General features: G+C 40.8%; 1 protein-coding gene across 1 annotated transcript in view; it reads left to right on the top strand.

The window, feature by feature from the left end:
- slc16a10 (solute carrier family 16 member 10) overlaps positions 1-27231 on the top strand; it is a 63796-nt gene that overhangs the window by 30209 nt on the left and 6356 nt on the right. Inside the window, exons 2-5 of the mRNA XM_077220596.1 lie at positions 5534-5678; positions 7938-8367; positions 22352-22495; positions 22976-23204. Of these exons, the coding sequence (XP_077076711.1) occupies positions 5534-5678; positions 7938-8367; positions 22352-22495; positions 22976-23204 (948 nt within the window). The remainder of the gene's footprint in view (positions 1-5533; positions 5679-7937; positions 8368-22351; positions 22496-22975; positions 23205-27231) is intronic.

Consider the following 27231-nt stretch of genomic DNA (forward strand, 5'->3'; position numbering starts at 1 on the left):
AAGACTGCTCTACAACCCACCAAAATAAAAGTTTGTTTTAAAGGGACAGTTCACCCAAAAAATTAAGATTCTGTCAACATTTACTCATTATTTTCTTCTGTTGAACACAAAAGAAAATGTTTTGAAGAATGTTGGTAATGAAACAGTGGATGGTAGCCATTGAGTATTTTTTTCCTACTGTGGAAGTAAATTTCTGCCGTCAACTGTTTTATAGCATCTTTTGCACCGATTTTTGTGTGAGCATATCAGTAAACACCCTGGACCACTCGGTGAGTTTCACGTCTTTGTAAACTAAAGTTTAATGCGTTTTATGAATGATATTGTTCCAGTGCCCCTATGAAACCATTGTGGAGGTGGGGGGTGCTAACACAGAAACCTAAAATTCTCGGGACAGCAGCATTTGTCCAAATTTCAATCTTAAACGTTCTATTTCATCAGGAACGATTTCTTAAAACAGGGCTTTAAGTGTAAAATACCTAACTTGTCCTTTAAGCACAAGCATAACACTTGTAGCAGCACACTGGTAAAAGTAATGATTTTGAATGTGTCAGAAAAAACAGTAAGGAGACTTACTGAACATTTTAATAATTTATTAATGAACTAGTGTTTTCTGAGTCAGTGTCGCTGCAAAGATGAAGTTGACGACGCTGACTCTCATCTCCACATATAGCGGAAGCGAGAAATCCACCTTTCATATGGATTACATTATCAGAGAGTATCGAATTGTAGACATTTCAAGCTTTCTTTAGATGTATAGAATATGAATGTGAGGCAAGTATATGCTTGTAATATGAATATGGGTTTTGGTTCATTTTTGTAACGCGCTCCAGAAAGAAGTTTGCAGAGACCGAGACTTTCTTTATTCTACAAAAGCACAACATTTTGCTATTATTGTGAGTGTAAACAAATAAAAGTACACAATTTACAGTTTCAAATGATGTATTACTCTATGATCAAAAATGACTGAGTATTTCAAGTTCTTTTCACTGTTATCAGGATAAATGTAAGTGAGCTTGGACATGCACACGTTAATCTAGGTTAACATTAGAGTGAATGGCCATGGAAAGAGGCTAACCATAGGCTATAATTGCATGTTTCAAATGATAAGCCATGTTCGAGGTCAATGAATGACAGATGAACATTTGGATTTCCTGCACGACATTTATTACATGGACTTAGCCACTTCCTGTGGGTTTTTTTTCTGCGACTTCCTGACTAATACATTTGGTCAACTAAGCCTTGTCTTGTCGACTAACAGTTAGTTGACTATTAGGGGGAAGCCCTAGAATGTTTACAATTTTACCAATGACACAATATATATATGTATACATATTTTTTAAAAAAACAGACTACATTTCTTAGTTAATACATTTTGAAAAATGTAAATGTAAAAAATGAATTCAATTGATTAGACATCCTTTTTGATTTGCTTTCCCTTTTGAACATGTATTTTGAGAAAAAAAATAAAACTGTTTTTGTAAAAAATTAAAGCGATTTGATAGGAATCTGAAGTGTGTGTCAGCAGAACACTGATTCATACACTCTGGACTCCATGATAACATTCACAATCTTATCATCAAGTGTGATAATGTTCAACATCATGTCGGTTAATAACAGTGTTTGTGAATCTGACATGGACCGTCAGGTTTCCTCAGTGTTCATGTGGGATAATCTGATCCAGAACCTGTGTGCTCAGTGCATCATTTCCTGTCAGATTCACTGCTTTACGCTTACATGCTTCTCTAATCGGACAATTTGAATAAGCAAACAGGAGATGTGGTGTGTTTTACTCGTGTAACGTTTAGAAAACAGAAGATAAGTCAGTTTATTGGTTGTAAATGCAGTGTCTGCTGAGCTCTTGACTCTGAGTCCAGTGTGTGTCACTGATGGATCTCAGCGGAAACAGGAAATGGACTGGATATCTACATCTCGGACTCAAGCGTTTGGAGCAGATCTGCTTGTTTGCGGGACTCAGGAAGTTGGTTTTCAGGAAGAGGAGAACATAACTCTGCATAACAACATAACAACACACACACACACACACACACACACACACACACACACACACACACACACACACACACACACACACACACACACACACACACACACACACACACACACACACACACACACACACACACACACACACACACACACAAGTCTGCTAGATGATGCAAAAAGCGTAGGTTTTTTCTATTATCCAGTGGACTTTTGACAGCTATAGGTCTTTGTTAAAACCACTCTGCATTTGTGTATCAGTTGTATGGAGAGACGGGCGAGAGTGCATTACGGGAGTTGAAGTTTCTGATTAAAGAGAAGACCTCAGGCCTTAGTCGTGTATTCAATAATACAGTTTTTTTCGATCGCTAAACGACAGTGAGCACAACTGGAGCTACATGTGCAAAACTCTAACTACAGTCTGCACAGCAGCAGTTCATGTGGACCAAACTCTAGTTCATTTTTCATTGCTTGAACACAGTTTTCAAAACTCTACACACTTATCCCATGACTTTAACCACAACCTGCACAACACTGTGGATTTACAGCACTTTGTTCAAATGCTAACACACTGCTATCAAAACCGTGAACCACACATTCAAAACAGAATAGATTTCAGCCTTGTGCCTTTCAAACACTGCTGATTGCAATTTCAGCTGAAAGGTTAAGCAGGTCTTGTTTGTTATTTGTTCGAATTACAGTATGTACTTTTAGTTTCTACATTTTTTTTCTCATTACTGTAATTCCGTAAATTACTACAAACTGAAGATTGAAGCAAACTGCTAATTTCATTTACCTTACGTAAAGAATTATGTTCTAAAAATGTAAATAAATCATCTGAAAGAATGTCACTCTTTTCTTTGAAAAAAATATTACTTTTTATGAAGACACTGAAATAGTTCAAACTGTAAAGATGAAAAGTTTGTATTTTCTGTATTGGTGTTTGATGATAGTGTTTTTACCCTCAGTGTGTTCTGAGTGACAGTGTGTGTTATCTCAGTGAGGGTTGTGCATAGTGTTTGGTTGCACTGAGCCTGTTTTGAGCCATGTGTTAAGAGTTGTGTTGCTTGGAGTGAGTTTTGCAGGTGATGTGAACTGTTTAGCTCAGGTGACTGTTGGTAGTGCAGACTGTAGTTAGAGTTTTGCACATGTAGCTCCAGTTGTGCTCACTGTCGTTTAGCGATTGAAAAAAACTGTAAATCATCTTGCCAGCAGTGAAGTGGACTGAATCCAGTTCATACAGTCATGATTAGATCCAGTGTGAACAGGAGTCACTCTTGATTGGTTGTTTTTCAATTTGCAAGTAATTGAGTAATTACTGAGAGTAATTATTTATTGTAGTCATTGTCATTTCAGAAATGCCATCATTGTTTTTAAACTAGTTAAATTTTAAGTAATTAATTGCTTCAGCTGATATTATTATTTCATAACAGAACTCAGAGCTTCAGTTGCATTTCAGCTGGAATATTCCTTTAAAATCTACAGTAGCATATTCTGAACATAACGATAACGCTCAGCTAGGCTTTAAAAGAACATTCATATTCAGTGATATTATTTTTACTGCATTGACACGGATGAGAACAGAACTTGAACTGAAGAGATCAGAGTAATGACACTTGCTTTATCTGAAACTGAACTTGTTTTGTAACTGATTTACTTGTTATTGAACATTTACATTGCCAGTTGTTGAACTGAATATTAATGTGAAGCTGTATTGTATAAAGTAAATAAATATGACAAAGCATTTGAAAAGAAAAAAGCGTGTTTATAAATCGAGCACCTCATCCCCACACACTAACCAGAGTCTCATCTCCCACCCTCAAACTTGACTGTACAAGACAGAAATCCTCAGGTCAGGTAATAATAATCAGGAAAAAAATCAGGAGGGGAAAAGCCAAAGCAATAAACGAAAGTAGCCGGCATCTAATTTAACCGTTTAGCTTGACATTGAAGAGAAACCGGACAAAAATAATCAATATAACCTTACCTGGCTAACTACAAAACAGGGAGCGGGAAATAAACCAGTGTCCTCCTCCCTACATGGGTCTCTGTACAGAAAACTAGAGGGCTAGCTGTCTTGTTGTCAACACAAATCGAAATGTCCAAGTTCTCACACAGGGCTTGATCAGCGGTACAAAGTCAATCGATCGTTTGAGGAGCAAACGTCCAGCCGGCTTTAAACACCATCACCACTGCATCTCTGACAGCCGTAACTGACTGCTATAAGAAGAGTGTGCACAGCACTAAACAACACACACATTACTGAAAACCTTATGTGACAGTTCATAACACAGTGTCTGACAGTGATGCCAAACACCACTGGTTCTGTTCTCATTATAAAATAATATATTCTGTATTTTTCTGAAATTGCGAAGCTTTTACATGTGCAGATTCAGACTCTATCATGTGGCACAGTTTTTGCGAAACAGAATAAATGGGATATCTGAATGTCACGTGGTTTTCTTTGAGGAAGTAGGTGTGTGTGTGTGTGTGTGTGTGTGTGTGTGTGTGTATGCGTGCGTGCGTGTGTTTCTGTCAGAGAGAGACGTGCTCCCGAACCCTGATCATCATATGATCTTTCTTACTTCCCATGTGAAACTGCAGCATAAAGGACATTAATATATGTCAGAGGGACACGGTTCTGAGACAACAGGAGTGCAGATAATAAAACATGAATAATCATATAATCATGTGTTGATTGCTTGTGTATTCAATCAAACTGCAAATTCATGCCATCTACTTTAAGTTCAATTAAGGACAGTTATTTTGTACAACAATTTTGCTCTCCATTTGATGTCTATTAATGTAAAATCTGGCTCCTGAAGTAAAAACGGTGAAGGTCATGTGACAGAAATATGACAGAAATATATGTCTGTGTGTGTGTGTGTTTGTTCAGGATTGCTCACTGACCCTTGCACTGCTCTCTCTCTCTCTCTCTCTCTCTCTCTCTCTGTCTCTCTCTCTCTCTGTTTCTGTCTGCATTTGTTTGTGTGAAGAAAAGTGACAGATGCAGGATCCTGTAAGGACTGTGCCAATCCAATAGCACAGTATGAATAATCTTGACAATAAATCACTGTAGGGTCATACATCCCTATATAGTTATTTTGTGATTGAAATTCTTAAGCTCATTTTGTGTATTGCAGTGAATGAAATGCTTTACAAATGAAAAATACCTCATCCCAACTGAGTTATTTCCTTGTTTTGTTTGGCTCTTGATAACACTGACGCATTATTTGATCTGGTCATGTTTTATGTCCAGACTGAATTGCTGGAGTAGTGATTTGCATGTAAAGCCTAAAAACAGCATTTATAATGAGCTGGTTGTAGGAGATTATCACATATGTAAAGGCATTTAGAAGTATCTAACAGAAGTTTCATGAACTCTCTATGAATGGTGTCTCTCTCTCTCTCTCTCTCTGTGTGTGTGTGTGTGTGTGTGTGTGTGTGTGTGTGTGTGTGTGTGTGTGTGTGTGTGTGTGTGTGTGTGTGTGTGTGTGTGTGTGTGTGTGTGTGTGTGTGTGTGTGTGTGCAGCATGGGTCGGCTCTCTCTCGATGGGCATGATCTTCTTCTGCTCTCCGATCGTCAGTGTGTTCACCGATCTGCTGGGATGCCGGATCACGGCTATTGGAGGAGCGGCGGTCGGGGTCGTGGGACTTCTGGCCAGTTCCTTCGTCACGTAAGTACATCATATTCCATCTCATATAAATTTATGCTAGCATCACAAGTAACTGCAAGTAGATGTTAATCCTTCACTGGTGAGTGCACTTATTGCTCATCTGTTTTCCACACTCTACTGTACTTCCTGGATGATTTTATTTTCAGTAGCTACGTTTACATGGACACATTTTGTTTCAATCGAACAGGTAAAAATCATCTGATTGATGAATCCAAACATACTAGTGTTTACATGAACGTTAAATAAAGTGAGCAGGCTGATGTGCATGTTTATGCATCACATGCTTCAAATCTGATTTGATCTTTTGACATGCGCAAACTGTACGAATTTACAGAGTTTCCAGCTGTTGGCACAGAATAACCATCATCCTGTCATCGCTTCCTTTCTTTGTTTTAAAAAGCAGACTTCATATTGTAGTGGAAATTTTAAAATTCATTGATCAGTAATAGACATTGCAAGGGAATGCAATATGGTTTTCTTCTCACTTGGAGTGATGCTTGAACAAGAGATATATTTGTATCTGTGAACGTGCAGAGTGAAGCACCGTAGGAACAGCTGAACAAGGCCTTTTGGTCCTAGAGGTCAGGGTGCAGCTAAATTCAGGGTCCTATTGTCAGTCAGTGAAAATAAAGAGCACATGCAACAAGTGCATTCCTTATTTGGCAGCCTGTCTCAAGAAAAGACACAGACTGTAACCTTGGAAAATGTAATAAAGACTGTTCAGCCCTTCCTAATCTTGTCTCACTCACTGAAGACTGATTCCTTCTTGCAAGAATAAATACTTTTCTAAAAGACAGTTTGGTTTCAGAGTGTCTCTTATGCAGTGATACGATGGTTTGTTAATTTTTGCCACAACAATATTCATCTATTTAAGGTCCTAATATGTCCTCCAGCGCACATAACAAGGTGTCTGTGGATGAGAGTCCGAAACAAGGACTGTCCTAGAGCACTTCACAGATGATGAGTGGAAGCTCAGATTGACATAATTTATGATACTATATTTAACAAAAACAAGAACAGCTTGTTCCGTGCGTTACACATCATTACACCACATCATTGCACATGCGCAGAACTTCCGCGTTTCGGTTTTCAATCCGTTCCAGTGTTTGCATGTCCTATCCAATGGATTAAAAATGCAAAAAAGGTCTGCACTCTAAAAATCTTTTATTATAGACAGGAGATAAAGTTGACAAACGTCAAACATGTGTCAACTTTATTTTGATTTGAAACATAGGTCTCAGCACCTAGTTAGCTGGGAGAGCAAGGTGAGTGTGTTGATTGGACTACCCAATGGATTATAAAAGGTTTAAACCACCCCTTACAATCCCTGTGATTTCTAAATCAGATTTGACAAATGTTTTTACCTTTTTTTAAATTCTGATTTAGTCTAATTACAAACGGACTATTAGGGTCCATGTAAATTCAGCTAGAGTCAACAGGGAACAATGGGATTGTCTATAAGCAGTGGATGGTGTATAGATGTGCAGTTTATCCTGAACACCTGACAATAAAATATTTTTATTCTGGCGCATGATTTAAAGGACTGTGCGGACCTGCTGGCAGTTATTAAGTCCTTTTGTTCCATCATTTTACCTGTTCCTAAGGAACCCAGAGTTCAATTAAGGACATTAAATTGAAACATACAACATTGTACTTCTGACCTGTAATGCTGCCTGAATCATAATCAAACACTGTTCGGTCGTAGACCAGAGGAGAACTGATCGACTGAGTCTGGGTTCTCACAAAGCTTTTTTCTCCATTCTGTCACTGATGGAGTTTGAGTTCTTGTCACTATCGCCTCTGGCTTGCTTAGTTGGGGACACTTAATATTCAATTATTTAATTTAATTATTGACACCATTATATGACAACTGAACTGATGATGACATAATTTTCTCCAGAACTGCTGTCTAGATCAAATTAACTAATTTAATAAATTGATGATCTTTACAACGGAATTGATTTCAGCTGAATAATGAAATGTTTTTCTTTTTAGGAGCTGCTTTACAGCCGAATTGAGCCCCGTTTGTATCATTGAATAATTATTTTCCTATTATCACTGTAAAGCTGCTTTGAAACAATCTGCATTGCATAAAGCGCTTTAAAAATAAAGGTGACATGACATGACACCTTGGGGTCCCACAAGGCTCTGTTCTAGGCCCTGTTCTCTTCTGTTCTTTTGTCTTCCTTTCCCTTGACCCAACGTGCCTTTCTTATCAAAGCACCAATGCAGTCTAATGGTGATTCTCTCTGTCTGCAGGTCTCTCGAGCCATTGTACTTCACCTATGGCATTGTCTTTGCATGCGGCTGCAGTTTTGCGTATCAACCGAGTCTGGTGATCCTGGGTCACTACTTCAAGAAGAGACTGGGCCTGGTGAATGGCATCGTGACGGCGGGCAGCAGTGTGTTCACCATCACACTCCCGTACTTGATGTCAGCCCTGCTGGAGCTTGTGGGACTCCAACACACGCTGCGAGTGCTGGCCATCTTCATGTTCATCCTCATGCTGGCAGGACTCACATACAAACCCCTGCTTCCCAAACCCGTCAGCAGCAGCAAGTCGGGCAGCCGCTGTCCCTCGCTCAGCAAGGTGTTTAACGTGCACATCTGGAAGTCTCTTGGATACCGCATATGGGCCTTTGGGATCCCTGCGGCCCTGTACGGATACTATGTGCCTTACGTTCATCTGGTAAGTGTGTTGGATTTCTCTATTTTGCCTTTGACTTTATAACATCAATAGCTGCGATTCACAGTTTTTCAGATTCAGAGTGATTCTAGAATGTTATGGATAGTTCACACAAATATGAGGACTCCCATCATATCTCATGCTGTTTCAAACCCCCATGACTTTAGCCTGCAATACGCTGCGCCACATTTGTACTGGTTTTTACCTCGATTTTTTTATAGTCTGGACAAGTCAACTGCAGCTGACGCAAGAGCCAGTCTGCAGATTTAAAATGACAGATTTCACAAAAAAATCACATAGTGTTTGATTGACACAGACTCAGATTTTTAGCTTCAGAGATCCATTCAGAGGCAAGTGTTCGAGAGTTTGATGTTTTCGGAATGACTTTAAAGTTTGGTAGTGTGTGTGATCCTCGGTCGTTTAGTGTGTGATGCCCCTCAAGGACCGGTGCTGATTAAGCATTTGTTTTAACTGATCGGTATCGGCGATCCTAAACCTGATCCTTTAATTATTAGCTAATTATTAGCTGTCAGCTGAGATGCATCTCTTTGTATGGAACCTGCTTACGTCACCAACAACCGCTGCGTCACGAACCACCGCAACCACCAATAGGAAAATTCAACTGCAGTAGCCACCGTTCAACCTGAAGAGGGCAGCACTCAGACGTTTTTAAACCATATATTGTGGAATTAAAACACTGTAAGCCCAAATGTCAAAAAAATTACTGGAATCAATTAACAGCATTTATGGAGCTCCATTCTTACAGATAATTAACTAAAAACAGTTGTTTTAGTGTTTAATTACCCTTTAAAAGGAAAAGAAGCTTACAAAGTGTGTGTGTGTGACACTCAAGAATCAATGAGGTCTGTTCTAGTGCGTCACACACACGTTCAAGCTTCCGTGTTTAGCATATTTGACGCACACTTTGGTAACAAATTACTCGAAAGTAATTTATTTACTGTTTATTTGGAAACACTTTAGAATACTGTTCCATCATTAATGAATAACAACAAAGGAACAAATGAGTAACACACTATTAACATTCTAATAACTACTATTAACTAACAAGAATCTCTGATTTACGAATAAGTAATAATGCTCTGTTGAATGTTGGAGTTCCCTATTAGCTTGTCAATAACTACTATTTATTCATAACTCCCAGAGGACTACTAAGTGCTACTATTTAAAGGTTCATAATTAACAAGAATAACGCATAATGTATAATTAATTCTAAAGTGAAGATCATGGTAATGACTCAAGTGTTAATACATCCTTCAGAAGGAATTAGTAATTGTTTGGATCAGTATTATAAAGTGAAAAACATAACTCCATAATAATGACTGAAATCATTTCAAACTTTTGAGGTTTTTGTAAGGTTTTGTAAGGATAATTCCTTCTGATGGATTTGGTAACACTTGACTCATTACTAGTGAGTTACCATGATCTTCACTTTAGAATACTGATCTAAATAATTAGTAGTTCCTTTAGAAAAATGTAACACTTGAGTCATTACTATCCAAAACCTTACCCAAACCTCAAAAACTTACAATATTAGAAGTTACAAGTAGTTATCGTGCTCTTTACTTTATAATACTGATCCAAACAATTAGTAATTCCTTCTGAAGGATGTAGTAAAACTTGAGTCATTACTAGTGGGTTACCATGATCTTCACTTTAGAATTAATTATACATTTTGCATTATTCACATTAATTATGAACTTGTTTATAGTAGTTCTTAGTAGTCTTCAGTGAGGTAGGAAAAATTGTAGTTATTGATAAGCTAATAGTGAACTACCTCATTCAACTGAGTGCTATTACTTACTACTTCATTAATCAAAGTTTCTAGTTAATTAATTGCAGTTACTAGAATGTTAATAGTGTGTTAATCATTTGTTCTTGTGTAGTTATTCATTAATGACAGAACATTATATTAAAGTGTTACCGATTATTTTTATCTGCCGTCAGACTATCTGAGACTAACCCTAACTGTAGCTTGTGAGATTCAGAAAGCATCAAAGTAGCAGTTCACATGGCTTTATTCTCAGTCTTTTGAAGTCAAGCAATCCTTTGTGCGAGGAACAGACTGCGTGTGTGTTGTCTACTGAAGCTTGAGATGTTGATTGAGATGGCAGCCACGTCAGCAGAGTATCGGTGCGCTTCCTTCAGCCTCGCGCTGGACTCCTGCGTGGATGGATGTTTGTGCTCTCAGGTTTATTGAAATATAAGGTCAATTTGATCTGAGGAGCGCGGGGTGTAGCTCTACATAAACATCAGCTCTGTTATTGTAGTATCTGCAGATGTGTTTTGCGCAGGTTAAGTTGCCCTGCAGATTGTGGATGATGGGCAGCAGTGAAAGGGAAAGAGCTTGTTTATCTGTGGAGAGCCGGGAAACGGTCAGTTATGGTCAGCTCTTTCTGGGTGGAGGATCCTGCTGGGTTAGCGGAAGACAAACACACATCTCAGCGTGTCATTGTCATCTGACAGAGGCTGAGGAGCACACTTGAACTGTTCACGTCAAAACAAAAACATGTTCCTCAGGGATAGAGGGCACAGGGTGTTATTGTGAAGGTCCTCACAGCGATCTCCGCTTTACTCCTGACAGCACACACTTCAGACACACCTCACTGTGTTTGCTTCATATATTTTCTATTGACATTGGCTCTTGTATTCGTGGCCTAGTGGTTAGCATACAAGTTCTGAGGTGCTCAAATGTGTGATCGACTCAAGTTCAAATTATATTTCATTAACGAAGTTCGGGAGGAGCATGTTCAAATTAACTATCCCAAGGGTCCTCAACCGGGGGTTCGTGACCCCTAGAGGGTCCGCAGCGGTATTGCAGGGGCTCCGCCAGTTAATGTTTAATCGGAAATAATGTCAGTTATTACTTTTTGGCTTTTTATATTTTCGGCTTGGTTCTATTGGCATCAGGATACCCGGTCAGCCACGATTCCATTGTTTACACACGCGAACAGCTGTTAGCGCTGTGTAACACACAGCTGCTCTCTGTGGAGAGATTAGATATTCCTGTGGAAATTAGAGGGAGAAGGAGAGGGTGTCGAGAAAAACGGTGTGAAAGGAAAAGACGATATAAACCATGTCTGCCGTCTGCTGTCATGGGGAATATGAGATCTCTCCCCAACAAACTAGAGGAGCTAACAGCGCTAACACAGCTACACATTGAGTATCGGCAGAGTAGCCTCATGTGCTTCACGGATACGTGGCTGAATGAACTTACTGCATGCTTGTATCTTTCCCTTAGTGGATTTCATATTGTGAGAGCGCAGTTCAGACAGCTACAGAGAGCCGCAAGAAGAGGGGAGGAGTGATAGTTATGTTTGCGAATGACAGATGGAGCAACCCCGGACACATCAGTGTTAAGGAAAAACTTTGTACACGGGATATTGAACTGTTGGCTATTGGAATTTGGCCATATTATCTTTATAGATTTCACATCTGGAAGAGAGGCGTACACATGTTTTTTGTGCGTTCGTTTGTTCTCTGAATCACACATACACCCATATGAGAAATGATCGTAAAATCAAATATAGGACAGTTTCTATGCAACAGTCTCTCTAAAACCCACCTTTCTAGGAGCCTACTTTGCTCTGAATGGTCAGATGGTCCAGTCTGTTGTGATTGGTCTACTCTGCTCTGATTGTTCAGATTACCTAGTCTGTTGTGATTGGTCTACTCTGCTCTGATTGGTCAGATTGCCCAGTCTGTTGTGATTGGTCTACTCTGCTCTGATTGGTCAGATGACCCAGTCTGTTGTGATTGGTCTACTCTGCTCTGATTGGTCAGAGGACCCAGTCTGTTGTGATTGGTCAGAAACCAATCGCCAAGGGCGTAGGTTTAGGGGGGGACGCTGGGTACTAGTCCCAATCAATATTTTGAGATGACAAATTTGTCCCCACCAATATTTAGCAAGCTCCTTTGAACTGGTAGTTTGATATTTGCGCTGCTATTTGGATCGATTCCAACGGCCAGGACGACGACAGTACAAGATACGCCGTAATTTGATTGGCGGCGGGTTATCTGACGGGCAGGCTACACGCGCGGGCCGGGACTACTTTTTGTGCTTGCACTCACCTGCAGCGAGCGGGTGGTGTGTGCGTGTGTGCGCGCGTGACGACGCCGATGGTAAGTTACCAGGGTTGTCTCTCTGCCTGCCATATACAAAGGCCAGAGTAAAACATTTTAATATTCCGTTTTTTGCCCCTTTTGTACTTTGTAGATCAGCTATGTCACCCAAGAAGAAGAAAGGGGACATACAAAGCTTTTTCATAAAGCAGAGTGTAAGTAGGCAAAAATAACTAGCCACACAAATAACTAGCAGTAGCAGTGACTGACCAGGCTTTCAAATGCAGATTCTACTGTGGAAAATAGTATTAACTGGTGATCCTGGTTACCCAGGATATTGTTACAGTTAAACCTAGCTTCTGCAATCTTTCAAGATTAGGAGCATTAATTAGGGGTGTGCAGCACGGATAGACTCATAGAAGTTGCGCTATCATGATAGAATGCTACGAAGTCACTGAATGTTAATTAGCCTACCTTAACTTAGAATCTTGCAGTCATAAACAATGGATCATCTGAGACATTTTTCGTTTCTACATTCTGTTTATGTAATGTATTTGTGAGTGTAGCCTCCTTGCTAGACACATGTGCTGGAAAAACATGTTGGCAATGTTAAAAAGGCGAAAGTTAACACTGTTGGTTATTCAAATATAATGAATCATTACTTGATTGATAATATCCAAATAACAATATCTGGTAGGAGGGTTAAACTTGCTAGCCATAGGATAGACTACAAAATTAATTAACCATTTTGTATGCAGGAAAGACCGCATCAAACCACAACAGATTTACATTTATTCATTTAGCAGACACTTTTTATCCAAGCGACTTACAATTGAGAACAATAGAAGCAGTAAACCTAGGATAACAATATGCAAGTTTTATGACCCTTCCCAGTTTAATCTAATGGATTTTTTTTTTTAAGAATAGAATGGGGGGAAGGGGGGGGGGGGGGGGATGGATGTCCCCACCAAAGCTGAGACCAAACCTACGCCCATGCAATCGCTCATTATTATATCTGAATCTCAGCTCTTGATACACAGTGATACGAACAGTAACGATGGTGTGGGTTTTACCGTATCAATCTCATCAAAGTGGATTTGCTTTGTCAGCAGAAAACAGTGTCTTCTCAACATGAACAACACAAACCAAACTCTTCCAGTCTCAGATAAACTACAGTGTTTGAGGGTGGAGCTAAGAGACACTGCTCAGCCAATCAAGATCATAGACTGACATTATGCAAATTACTTAGAAACCTATGTAACAGGGTCGAGCAGGAAGTGAGACTGGATTCACTTCTTTCTTTTAGGAGACAATAACTCCAATTATCTGTGAAACTCTGCAGATCATTTACATTCACAAACAGCTGTATTACACACTGCACGAAAGATCATATCTGAAAAACCATAATTTAAATGTTTCAAACTCCTCCCGGTTCATCTTCAGTGTGATTGTAGTTTCACTTACTTCACTTACATTTCCACAGACATGTTCTCAGTAGTGCAGTGAACAGTTTAAGAGTGTGTGTGTAAATGAGGGATCCTGAAAGAGAGTGTGTGTGTGTGGTAGACTTGTAGTCAAGACCGCCTAAACCGAGATCAAGACACTACCAAGACAAGAGGGTATCGAGACCAAGACAAGACCAAGACCAAGACCAAGACAGACCAAGTCGAAACCAAGACCGAGACCAAGTCGAGACCGGAGGGAAAAAAACAGACTAGTGTACAGTGTTGGGAAAGTTCACTTTCTACATGAACTAGTTTAAAGTTCAGTTCACAAATTTTAAAATGAACTAGTTCTGTTCAGTTCATAATTTAAAATTTTTAACTAGTTCATTCATAGTTCTTTTTTTCCATATGTTGCTGCGAGCTATTATTTTTCAAAATGATTGCCACAGCCGATATAGAACTACAGACAGCAATTATTTTATCGCCGGGCAAAGTTTGAACAGAAATGTAAGATTTTTCCCATCCTCACTGACCTTGTCATAAAACTCGCTTAAATTATCATACGACGCGCTTCCTTCCTGCATTTTTTGATCATGCATGCGGCGGTGCGACGCTGGTGGCTGGTGTTGCCAGATTGGGGTTTTTTTCCGCTACATATTAAGGCCTGTTTACGGTGTATTTTAGCTGGGTTTTCGCCTGGAAGGCTCTATAGAAATCTGGCACCCTATTGAACGAAGTTAAACTGAGAGTGCGCCACGCATCGTTCACAGACACCAGAATGAACGAGTTCACAATAACATTCACCAGGCAGTAATACAGTACGTTAAGTTCACGTTCGCCCAAAATATGAACAAGTTCATGAACTATCGTTCAATGAACGCATTCAGGCACAACACTGCTAGTGTACTCTCTATTCGTTGTGGTGAAATCACAAAACATAATGCACACAAACGTGTCCCTGCTTGATATACAACCACTGATGAACATAATCGGTTTTGATGAGAAAATAAACTATACGAGAAAAAAAAAACTATGAGTGCGGATTAGAACCCAGAACCTCTGACACGGTTGGTGAAAATTCTACCACTGGACCATTAAGATATAGCTACATTGTTCAAATAGGCGAAAGGAGTCACACGAAAATGAAAATACTGTTGCATTATCGAACGTTGTGTCGTTGTGGATATTGTATTATTGTATTGCTAAATCCCCCGACCACTATGTCGGTCTGAGACAGCGAGACCTAGACAAGACCGAGAGGTCCGAGACCAAGACAAGACCAAGACCAAAGACCGTCAAGGCCGTGACAAGACCGAGACCACATAAAAGTGGTCTCGAGACAGGTCTCGAGACCAAGACCGGTCTCAAGACATACACTCGAGGATCACCTGTTCAATTTCTCATTAATGCAATTATCTAATCAACCAATCACATGGCAGTTGCTTCAATGCATTTTCGGGTGTGGTCCTGGTCAAGACAATCTCCTGAACTCCAAACTGAATGTCAGAATGGGAAAGAAAGGTGATTTAAGCGATTTTGAGCGTGGCATGGTTGTTAGTGCCAGACGGGCCGGTCTGAGTATTTCACAATCTGCTCAGTTACTGGGATTTTCACGCACTACCATTTCTAGGGTTTACAAAGAATGGTGTGAAAAGGGAAAAACATCCAGTATGCGGCGGTCCTGTGGGCGAAAATGCCTTGTTGATGCTAGAGGTCTGAGGAGAATGGGGCGACTGATTCAAGCTGATAGAAGAGCAACTTTGACTGAAATAACCACTCGTTACACCCGAGGTATACAGCAAAGCATTTGTGAAGCCACAACATGCACAACTTTGAGACAGATGGGCTACAACAGCAGAAGACCCCACCGGGTACCACTCATCATCACTACAAATAGGAAAAAAAGGCTACAATTTGCAAGAGCTCACAAAAATTGGACAGTTGAAGACTGGAAAAATGTTGCCTGGTCTGATGAGTCTCGATTTCTGTTGAGACATTCAGATGGTTGAGTCAGAATTTGGCATAAACAGAATGAGAACATGGATCCATCATGCCTTGTTACCACTGTGCAGGCTGGTGGTGGTGTTGCAATGGTGTGGGGGATGTTTTCTTGGCACACTTTAGGCCCCTTAGTGCCAATTGGGCATCGTTTAAATGCCACGGCCTACCTGAGCATTGTTTCTGACCATGCCCATCCCTTTATGGCCACCATGTACCCAACCTCTGATGGCTACTTCCAGCAGGATAATACACCATGTCACAAAGCTAGAATCATTTCAAATTGGTTTCTTGAACATGACAATGAGTTCACTGTACTAAAATGGCCCCCACAGTCACCAGATCTCAACCCAATAGAGCATATTTGGGATGTGGTGGAACGGGAGCTTCGTGCCCTGGATGTGCATCCCACAAATCTCCATCAACTGCAAGATGCTATCCTATCAATATGGGCCAACATTTCTAAAGAATGCTTTCAGCACCTTGTTGAATCAATGCCACGTAGAATTAAGGTAGTTCTGAAGGCGAAAGGGGGTAAAACACAGTATTAGTATGGTGTTCCTAATAATCCTTTAGGTAAGTGTACATAACTAGTGTGTGGATGAGGGATCCTGAAAGACAGTGTGTGTAGATGAGGGATCCTGAAAGAGAGTGTGTGTAGATGAGGGATCCTGAAAGAGAGTGTGTGTAGATGAGGGATCCTGAAAGAGAGTGTGTGTAGATGAGGGATCCTGAAAGAGAGTGTGTGTAGATGAGGAATCCTGAAGGAGTGTGTGTATGGATGAGGGATACTGAAAGAGAGTGGGTGTAGATGAGGGATCCTGAAAGAGAGTGTGTGTAGATGAGGAATCCTGAAGGAGTGTGTGTATGGATGAGGGATACTGAAAGAGAGACTGTGTGTAGATGAGGGATCCTGAAAGAGAGTGTGTGTAGATGAGTGATCCTGAAAGAGAGTGTGTGTGTAGATGAGGGATCCTGAAATGAGGGATCCTGAAAGAGTGTGTGTGTAGATGTGGGATCCTGAAAGAGAGAGTGTGTGTGGATGAGGGATCCTGAAAGAGAGTGTGTGTGGATAGATGAGGGATCCTGAAAGAGAGAGCGTGTATGGATGAGGGATCCTGAAAGAGAGTGTGTGTGGATGAGGGATCCTGAAAGAGAGTGTGTGTGTGGATGTGGGATCCTGAAAGAGAGTATGTGTGTGGATGAGGGATCCTGAAAGAGAGTGTGTGTAGATGAGGGATCCTGAAAGAGAGTGTGTGTAAATGAGGGATCCTGAAAGAGAGTGTGTGTAGATGAGGGATCCTGAAAGAGTATGTATGTAGATGATGGATCCTGAAAGAGAGAGTGTGTGTGGATGAGGGATCCTGAAAGAGAGTGTGTGTAGGAGGAAACCTCTGGTCTCGTGATCTGCTCGAGCACAGACAGATGCTGATGTTGCAGTTCTTGATCTGCTGAGGTAAGCAGTCATGCGCTGAAGGACCAAGAAATGCAGATGAGCACTTTCAGCAGTCAGAGTCCGTTCTTTATTATTTTATGATCCTGATCCAGCAGATAAAGGCCAGCGGTTCACCTGCGCTCACACAGAAACTATCGTCATCATTCCGTGCACTGTGAAACTGCTTGGACTTGTTTCACATCTAGTTTGTGACAGACTGACTCAGAGCTTTCCTTAAACACTGAAGGGTTTTTTGATTCCTTACAAACTGCCTTCAAAGAACAACAGCCAAAATGACTGATGACAAAGATGTTCAGAAGTGTAGTAGTGCGAGTCTGCAAGCTTCGTTTCTGAATGCCCAAAGTAAAGATACACTGTCAATTTAATACACTTGTGTTAACCCGCTAAATCTATTCATTATGACAGCATCCAAACTGAAATAGAATATGAATTACACACAAACTCCTGCACAATCTGTTTATGTTTAAATGCTGTAGACAGATGTTAGCACTTGCATCTCACAGCCATTGGCTGCCAACGCTTATTTTCATTTGACATGAAGTATTTCTGCAGTGTTGGACACCCTCGACGCTGTGACACGCTGTCAGTCGTCACTATGTTATCAGAGAAACTGCAGGACGGTGTTGTGCTTTGTGAAGGGTTTCGTACAGTGGCCGAGAGGTGCAAAACAAATCACAATTATAAAACAAAATAACAAGTCAGAAAACACAACGACAATTCAGAAAACAAAATAACAAGTCAGAAAACAAAATAAAAATTCAGAAAACAAAATAACAATTCAGAAAACACAATAACATTTCATTGAAGACGGAAAAGGTAGGTACATTTTGAGAATGGCTCAAACTTGTGGCTGATTGGACAAGACACCTGTCAATCAAGCTTTACAGGAAGTAAGAAATTTGTGATCAACTCTGTTTTGCTAAATGCGAAAATGGAGCACATTAAACATTACTTTGCAGAAGGACATTCATATGCTGTGATTGTGTACATGCTGGCGAAATACCACGATATTAAAACTATTTACAAGATGACTACAAAATATTTAAATGGTCGCAAGGTCTCTCGCTCTTTCCCTCTCTGCCGTGAGCTACACGGTTTGGAGCCCGCGAGCTCTAGATTCCGGGAGATTTGAAATAATTTGCGGGCATCTGGGAGCCGCTATCAATATGCGGGGAACTTCCGGGAGACTTGGGATGTCTGCATATCACTCCATGGGACCGAACTATCTTTGGAATGTTGATGGGTGCGATAAACTTAAGCCATTTGAGCACAAGCTCATTTTAATGTCGTGGTATTTCGCCTGCATGTCCACAAGCATGTCCACAATCACGGCATATAAATGTGCTTCTTCAAAGTAATGTTTAATGTGTTCCATTTTCGCATTTAGCAAAACAAAGTTGATCACAAATTTCTTACTTCCTTTAAAGCTTGATTGACAGGTGTCTCGTCCAATCAGCCACAAGTTTGCCATTCTCAAAATGTACCTACCTTTTCCGTTTTCTATGAATTGTCGTTGTGTTTTCTGAATTGTCAATGTGTTTTCTGAATTGTTATTGTGTTTTCTGAATTGTTATTGTGTTTTCTGAATTGTTATTTTGTTTTCTGAATTGTTGTTGTGTTTTCTGAATTGTTATTTTGTTTTCTGAATTGTTGTTGTGTTTTCTGAATTGTTTCTGAAGTGTGTGTGTGTGTGTGCGTGTGTGTGTGTGTAAGTGTGTGTGTGTGTGTGTGTATGTGTCTGTTGAGGTCACACATGAATTCATATAGAATGAACAGGCAGTGAAGGGGGCCTGTTTTAGCGTCTGTTCTGTTTCAGCAGAGCAGACAGACACCTGAACCTGCTTCCTGCAACGTGTGTGTGTGTGTGTGTGTGTGTGTGTGTGTATGTGTGTGTGTGTGTGTGTGTGTGTGTGTGTGTGTGTTAGTGAGTGAGTGAGTGAGTGAGTGATTGTGTGCGTGCGTGCGTGTCTGAGTATGTGAGTGAGTGAGAGAGAGAGAGGGAGAGAGAAAGAGAGAGAGAGAGAGAGAGAGAGAGAGAGAGAGACACCACCTAGTCATTTATCATGAATGCCCATAATTCATATTTACTGCTGCACACACTCCCCATTTCCTGCCTGTTCATTCTATACGAATTCCTGTGTGACATCACACACACACACACACACACACACACACACACACACACACACACACACACACACACACACACACACACACACACACACACACACACACACACACACACACACACTTCAGTGAGAAAACACAGGAGTAGATCAGGTCCAGAGGTTGATTGGTACAGAAGAGGAGGATGTGTAACACATGAGGCAGATGTAGTGTGGGCGTTTCAGTCCTCCTCCAGAAACAAACCAATCTGAAGACTGAGAGAGGAGCGGCCCACCCGCCAGAGCAACACACACACACACACACACACACACACACACACACACACACACACACACACACACACACACACACACACACACACACACACACACACACACACACACACAGACACACACTCACAGGAGCACAAATCTTTGTGGGGACTCTCCATAGGCGTAATGGTTTTTATATTGTACAAACTGTATATTCTGTCCCCTTAACTTGCCCCTTTCCCTAAACCTACCCATCACACACAACTTTCTGCATTTTTACATTTTCAAAAAACATTACTTAGTATGATTTATACACTGTTTTCCTCATGGGGACCGCTGGCTGGTCTCCACAATGTAGGTGATTTCAGGTTTTACTATACTTGTGGGGATATTTGGTCCCTACAATGTAATATAAACATGAACACACACACACAACACACACACACACACACACACACACACACACACACACACACACACACACACACACACACACACACACACACACACACACATTTTTCAAACCAGCTTTAAAGAGATAACAGGAAAATAATGTTGTAATAATATTGTTAAATATAAAGTTAAATGTCCCCAAATAAGCAAGCCAAAAGCCAATGGCGAAGAAAGGCGAGGAACCGAAACTCCATCAGTGACAGAATGGAGAAAAAAAACCTTGGGAGAACCCAGGCTCAGTCGGGGGGAAGTTCTCCTCTGGCCATGAACGAACAGTATAGGATTGTGATTCAGGCGGTATTACAGGTCAGAGGTCAGATTGGATCGGAACATTATATTATGCAGTTCATCTGGTTGAAGAGTCACGCCGGTATGGAGACGGGTTTGTTGAGGATCAGTGCCGATGGCTGTCGTGTCAATGAGGCCTTCACAGGGGAGAGTCTAGTTGACACAATCTCTGCCGACACAGGAAGATTGGAAGATTGTTCCAAAGTTTTGGTGCTAAATAGGAAAAGGATCTACTGCCAGCAGTCGATTTCAATAGATTAGACGGTATAGGGTCTAACATACATGTTGTTGATTAAGGATAAAGGAGCAACTGTGTCTAAAGTGCTGGAAAAGAGAGAGTCAAAAGTTTCTGTCGCAACGTCGAGTTCTTCTAAGCTATCTGGGATGCTGAGATGATGAAACTGATCAGGAATATTATTTATAAAGCAATCTTTAGTGGCAGAAGTGATAGGTCGAACATATTTGTAACACGGAGTCGGCTTTGCAGCCGGCCCGCCGACCCAAAGTTGCAAGGGTGGTTTTGCGGCTCACAGGCACCAGGGGGGTGCGAGACGACCACCATTCAACACGAAATCAGTAATATAAACATTACAATGACTCCAAAGCTGTTCGGTTAAGGTAAAAAAGTTACTTAGTTCTGCATTAAATGCCAATCCCAATGCATGTTTTTCATTTTCTACATGTATATTAAAATCACCAACAATTAGGACTTTATCTGCAGCCAGTACTAACTCCGAAAGAAAGTCAGCAAATTCTTTGATAAAGTCTGTATGGTGCCCTTGTGGCCTGTATACAGTAGCCAGCACAAATCTCAAATGTGATTTATCATTTTCACTAGATGGTGTTACATTAAGCACCAACACTTCAAAATATTCTAGCTCCATTCATTCTTTTTTATCAACACTTAAATGTGGGTTAGTTTCATTAAAAAAATCAACATTTTAAACAAAAAGCTGAAATTACGTTTTTATCAAAGACTTTGTTCGGATGGGATTCAGAACGATGATTAAAACACAAATGACGTAGATCGAGTCCATCAACACCCCTCAAGTTTCACAGTCCTGTAGCTCATCCTCGGTTGACATTTCGTTCAGTAATGAACATGAGTTCAGTTTTGATTTATATGCTGTTTAATGTATGATGATCGTGTTATTTTACATGTGCATCTGCTTACATATTATGAGATCACTCTTTCAGCTTCTTCTTCTCCTGTGTTTTGATCAGGAGATTCTGTACTCATTCAGAAGATGTGTAATAGCGCACCCTACCGTTTAACATTGAAAACACGGAAAGCCGTAAAATGTCCATCAAGACTAAAATACACATGGTCATGAACTAAATAATAAACAGCTGTGATGATTAAATGAATATTCAACTGATTATGGCGGTAAAAGGAGAGCAAAGGACCACGGGCAAACAGGTGATTAAACAGACGGATAGAAAATGAAACCAAAACTAACTATAACTGTGGCAGTAGTGTGTATAAATTATACTCAACTTCCAAATGACTTTATTGTTGTTTGAAAAAAGTGCAAATTAAAATGTTTGATTTCAAGGTAAATGTCTAAGTAAAACACTATTTTCAAAAGTAAGTGAAGAACCACTATTTTTTAAAGCTATTAAAATGTGTTTTAAAGCAGTGTTATGTTGTGTGTGTCAGTTTACTGCAGAATCGGGCTGTTTTTAAACCACCTGGTGCTGTCAGTCATTCTTAAGCTCACTGTCATCACATACAATCAAACACAATATCACACAGTCTGTGGGAAACTTAATGGCCAAGTGAATGATATTTTATTCAATGATTAAACCGTATTATGTATTTGAATGCAGATGTGTTCACTCTGTGTGTGTGTGTGTGTGTGTGTGTGTGTGTGTGTGTTCACTATCAGATGAAGCATGTCGAGGAGCGCTTTGGACAGGATGCTAACAAAGAGGTCCTGCTGACGTGTATCGGCGTCACATCTGGCGTGGGTCGCCTCATCTTCGGTAGAGTGGCGGACTATGTGCCCGGAGTCAACAAAGTCTTCCTGCAGGTGAGAGACCAACTCAACACTCGCCTGACCTTCCCATGCCAGTCAGATAATGATTCACTCAGGAGGCATTGATTGAATGACTGATTCAAATCAAGCGGCAACCTTCTGGTCTTTCTCTTGAATCCAACACGGAAGTGACTTAAACTGCAGTTCATCGACTGGCCGCTAGTCTAGAGACCGGCTGCAAAGGAGAGTCAATCCCATAAACCCCCATGTTAAAATCCCCAACTTTACAGCAGAAAAAAATATGTTTAAAGCCTGGTACAAAAAGAGGTTTTCATCTATATAGCTAATTTTGCCCTTCATGACGACTCTGAGGGGGTGATTTTTTTTTTATAACTCATCCGTTTAATCATCAGAGGTGAGCTACTGACAATTAGATAACACAGGTTTCATTAGTTGAGTGCATTAACCTCAGTTAGTCACAGAAGCTGTCCCCTGTCGTGGCATCTCAGGTTCAGCAGTGCTGTGTTTCGCCAGGTGTCCTCCTTCATGGTGATCGGGGTGATGTCCATGATGATTCCTCTGTGTCACGTGTTCGGCGGGCTGATCGCTGTGTGTCTGCTCATGGGTCTGTTCGACGGCTGCTTCATTTGCATCATGGCTCCCATCGCCTTTGAGCTGGTTGGCTCCCAGAACGTGTCGCAGGCCATCGGCTTCCTCCTGGGCATGATGTCCATCCCCATGACTGTCGGGCCACCCATCGCAGGTACTGTGTGTGTGGAGCGTCCTGCAGTGAATCGATCTGGATCAGGGAGCCCAGTCCTGTTCAAACATGGCATTAAAGCACCTCAACACACCTCTCTGTGATGATCAAGTGCTGAAGATCTTCTTTAGCAGGTCAGCTGTGTTTGAACAGGACTGGGCTCCCCTGATCTAGAGAAATAAAGGTGAACTGACTGAAATGTGATTATCGTCTGCCACCTGTTGGTTGGAGTAGGTACTGCGTCATTGGGAGATTTACAATTGATGCAGTACTAATGTCTGAGTACACATTTGTAACATTACAAATAAAATGCCAAATGAACAAGTTAATTAAGTGAGATTCTTAACCGGTGTGCAGCAATTTTAAAAAGTTACTCTGAGGTCCTTGAAGGACAGAAATGTCCATGTCAAAAAACTGACATAAAACTTTTAAGCTTGGGAATGCAGACTTAAAGGGGTCATATAATGGTACATGCACTTTTACAAGTTGATTGTACTGCAATGTATGTTGGCAGTACCTGTACACAACCATCATATAATGATAAAATCCATCTAGTGTTTTTGTTTTAATCTCCTTATATGTATTCCCCTGTCTCAAATCGAGCCGTTTCACCGTGTGACGTCACACGGCGCGTGACGCCCCTCCCACGGTTGTTGATTGACAGCAGTGTTTCAACACAGCCCCGCACTGAGCGAGCTGTCATCGTAGTCCATCATTGTTGATACACTGGAGCAGAATGGCGTCTAAGCGATTGTGTTGTCCTGTTATTGGGTGCAATAACAAACACAGAAATCATTTTGATGTTCCTAAATTTGAACCACTGAAGACGCAGTGGCTGAGTTTTGTTTACGATGGGAATATTCCCCACGATCAACGTAAATGCGTTCATGTTTGCGCGAATCATTTCTCACCAGACTGCTTTTTAAACGAGGGTCAGTATAAAGCTGGTTTTGATAAGAAGCTGCTCCTGAACAAGGAATCGGTACCAACTATTCGTGTTCCTGCTGCACCTCCTGAAGAAGTGAGTATAACGTTTTATTAACCTTTTACGATACATATTAATCGTTGCAAATCGCTTGAACGCTTCACGATGAATGCGGCTACTCAGGGTACATTATGGCATGTATTCTATGTAACGTTACGACGTTCTCAATATAATTCATAATCCCACATTTATAATGACCAACGCGTTATGGTTATTGTGCTATTAAAAACTATGTACGCAGGTGTTACAGTTAACGTGCTAACACTAAGTTACACCTGGTTTACTTGTATGTTACTGATTAAGTAATGTAAAAAAAAAACAGTTATAACTGCATGAAGATGAATGGTAACACAATACCGGCACAATACTGTTTACATCTTGCAAATGCATGATTCAAGACTATTAATACTGTAATTGATGTTATCTGATCTCTTATTTTTGCTTAAAGGGGGGGTGAAATGCTCAGTTTCACTCAATCTCATGTTAATCTTGAGTACCTATAAAGTAGTATTGCATCCTTCATATCTCCAAAAAGCCTTTAGTTTTATTATATTTATAAAAGAAAGATAGGCTGTACCGAGTCTTTCCGGAAAAACCCGAGCGGGTGGAGGCGTACCGTGTGGGCGGAGCTAAATAATCACGACACGAGCGCGCGAAGCTTTTGCGTTGAGAGCGTCTGGAAGCTGTGAGTGACATCCGAAAATAAACCATGGCTAACAATCAGATTCAGCCATACATTTTTGATCCAGAATCAGATCCCGAGGCTGAGATTGAAGACGACCAGCAGCAGCAGCAACGACTACAGCAGGACGTCTCTATGTGGTGTGTAGGCCTACTGGAACGGTATAACTTATAACTTATAACTTAAATAATATAAGGGCTCGTTCATACAGAACGCGGATGGGCAGTGAAATGGGTGAAAAACATAAGGTCTCGAGCGTTTTTTTAAAAATAGAAATGATTTGAACTTGAGCGCAGTGTTTTTAGAACACCATGTCATGCGCAAGTTTTACAACATTTGTGTGTTGTAAACAAACAGACTGGTTTATGACATTTACCAAAAAAATGTTTTTCAACATAAATTTGTCAACGAACTAACCTATACAGTAAACACATAGCGTTTTTATCCCACTACTCTACCCTGACAGTAGGCTACATACAAAAATAGATCAAAGTGACATTACGTTAACCAACCATTCAGAAACGTCCTGTTCGAGCCTTAATGGTCGAACTTCTTCGGGGCCATCATCTTGTTCCAGGTCCGACTCCGGTTCAAATTGGTATGGCAACACTACAGATGTGTCCTCAGAGACTCCCGCTGCCATTCTTTCGCCAAAATATACCATCAACTGTTGTCAAGGCAACACTCCACGTGCATTGTGTCAAAAACGCCCCAAAGAACAGAGGGGCGGAGTCAGCAAGCTCATTATCATTTAAATGCATATACACTGAAACGGTGTGCTGAAAACAGAGCTGTTTTTGACCATGTAAAATTAGTGTTTTCTTAAAATACTAATGAGAATTTTTAATAAAAGTATATTACAAAGTTTTCATTTAGACCCTAAAGATTCATATTAACTTGTACAAAAATGGCATTATATGACCCCTTTAAGTTTGGTCTCATTTTAAAGAAGACCCTTGGCTGATTATTGTTGAAATGAAAATTGTAGAAAAAAAGGAAAAAAAGAGGTTGTAGTTTATGAAAATTATTTATGTTTTTTTTTTTTAAATGAAAATATATATTTTATAAAACATGTTTAACTCAAAAACATATACTCATAACCTTCAAGCTCCACTGGTATAAACAGTGCTGGGATTTGTGATTTGCAGTACAGCATCATTTTCCTTCCACTCCGGAAAAGGCCCCGGTGCATCAGCTGTCTAGTTCCAAGGAACTAGATGTGCTGAGCATCGAAATGGGGGAAATAGAAACTCCAGCTTCTTCCTCAGCGCATTAGTGGTGGAGGTACTGTCTTGCGCTGTGTCTAAATTAAATATTGAATGGCCAGCCGTTGTTTATCTAAACAAGATAAAATTCAAAACCCTATCTTTGAAGCAAATCGTGTCTCAAATCAGATCCGAGGAATGGTTTGTCACGATAGATCTGAAAGATGCATACTTCCATGTCTCCATCCTTCCACAACACAGGAAGTTCCTGAGGTTCACTTTTGAGGGAAAAGCTTACCACTCTCAGGTTCTTCCATTCGCTCTAGCTCTATCACCCTGCACGTTCACGAAATGCGTAGATGCAGCTCTAGCCCCGCTCAGACTGCAGGGCATACACATTCTGAACTATTTAGATGACTGGCTTATCCTGGCTGAGTCGGCTCAGATGGTGGTTCGGCATCGAGATGTCATTCTCACGTATATGAAGAAATTGGGGTTGAGATTGAATGCCAAGAAAAGTGTGCTTTCTCCAACACACCTTTCTTGGTGTTATGTGGGATTCAGTGACAATGAGGGCCATTCTCTCGCCTGTTCATGTCGCTTCGATCCCCACAGTTGCTAAGGAGATAAAGCTAGGCCAGTCACTCACTGTAAAACAGTTTCAAAGGCTGTTGGGCCTCATGACAGCTGCATCTAACAATATACCATCCGGCCTGCTGTACATGAGGCCCCTACAGTGGTGGCTCAGGACCAAAGGGTTCTCCCCGAGGGGAAACCCACTCCATATGATCAAGATAACACAACAGTGTCTCCGTGCCTTGGTTATATGTATCCCAGTGTCCAGTGTTAGGAGCTCTTTGCCATCGAGTCTCCCCCTCGATAGATCCTTCTCTCATTGGCTGGGGAGCGGTAATGGAAGGCCGCTCAGCTCAGGGTATATGGAGGAGTCATCATCTTTCGTAGCACATAAATCTTCTATCTCAGGCAGGGGGAACAATCCTCAATCCCCGCCCAGAAACATTCAACCTGTGGGTCTGGCCTCTGAGGGGGCCCCACTTATAGACTCTGGTCTCTCAACTGAGATTGTAGAGACCATACTTAACTCCAGAACTCCATCCACGAGGAAGCTATACGCCCTAAAATGGAGACTGTTTACCT

Source organism: Siphateles boraxobius, unplaced genomic scaffold (assembly GCF_051911475.1).
Source record: "Siphateles boraxobius isolate OS27281-9 unplaced genomic scaffold, OSU_SipBor_1 8, whole genome shotgun sequence".
Lineage (NCBI taxonomy): Eukaryota > Metazoa > Chordata > Actinopteri > Cypriniformes > Leuciscidae > Siphateles > Siphateles boraxobius.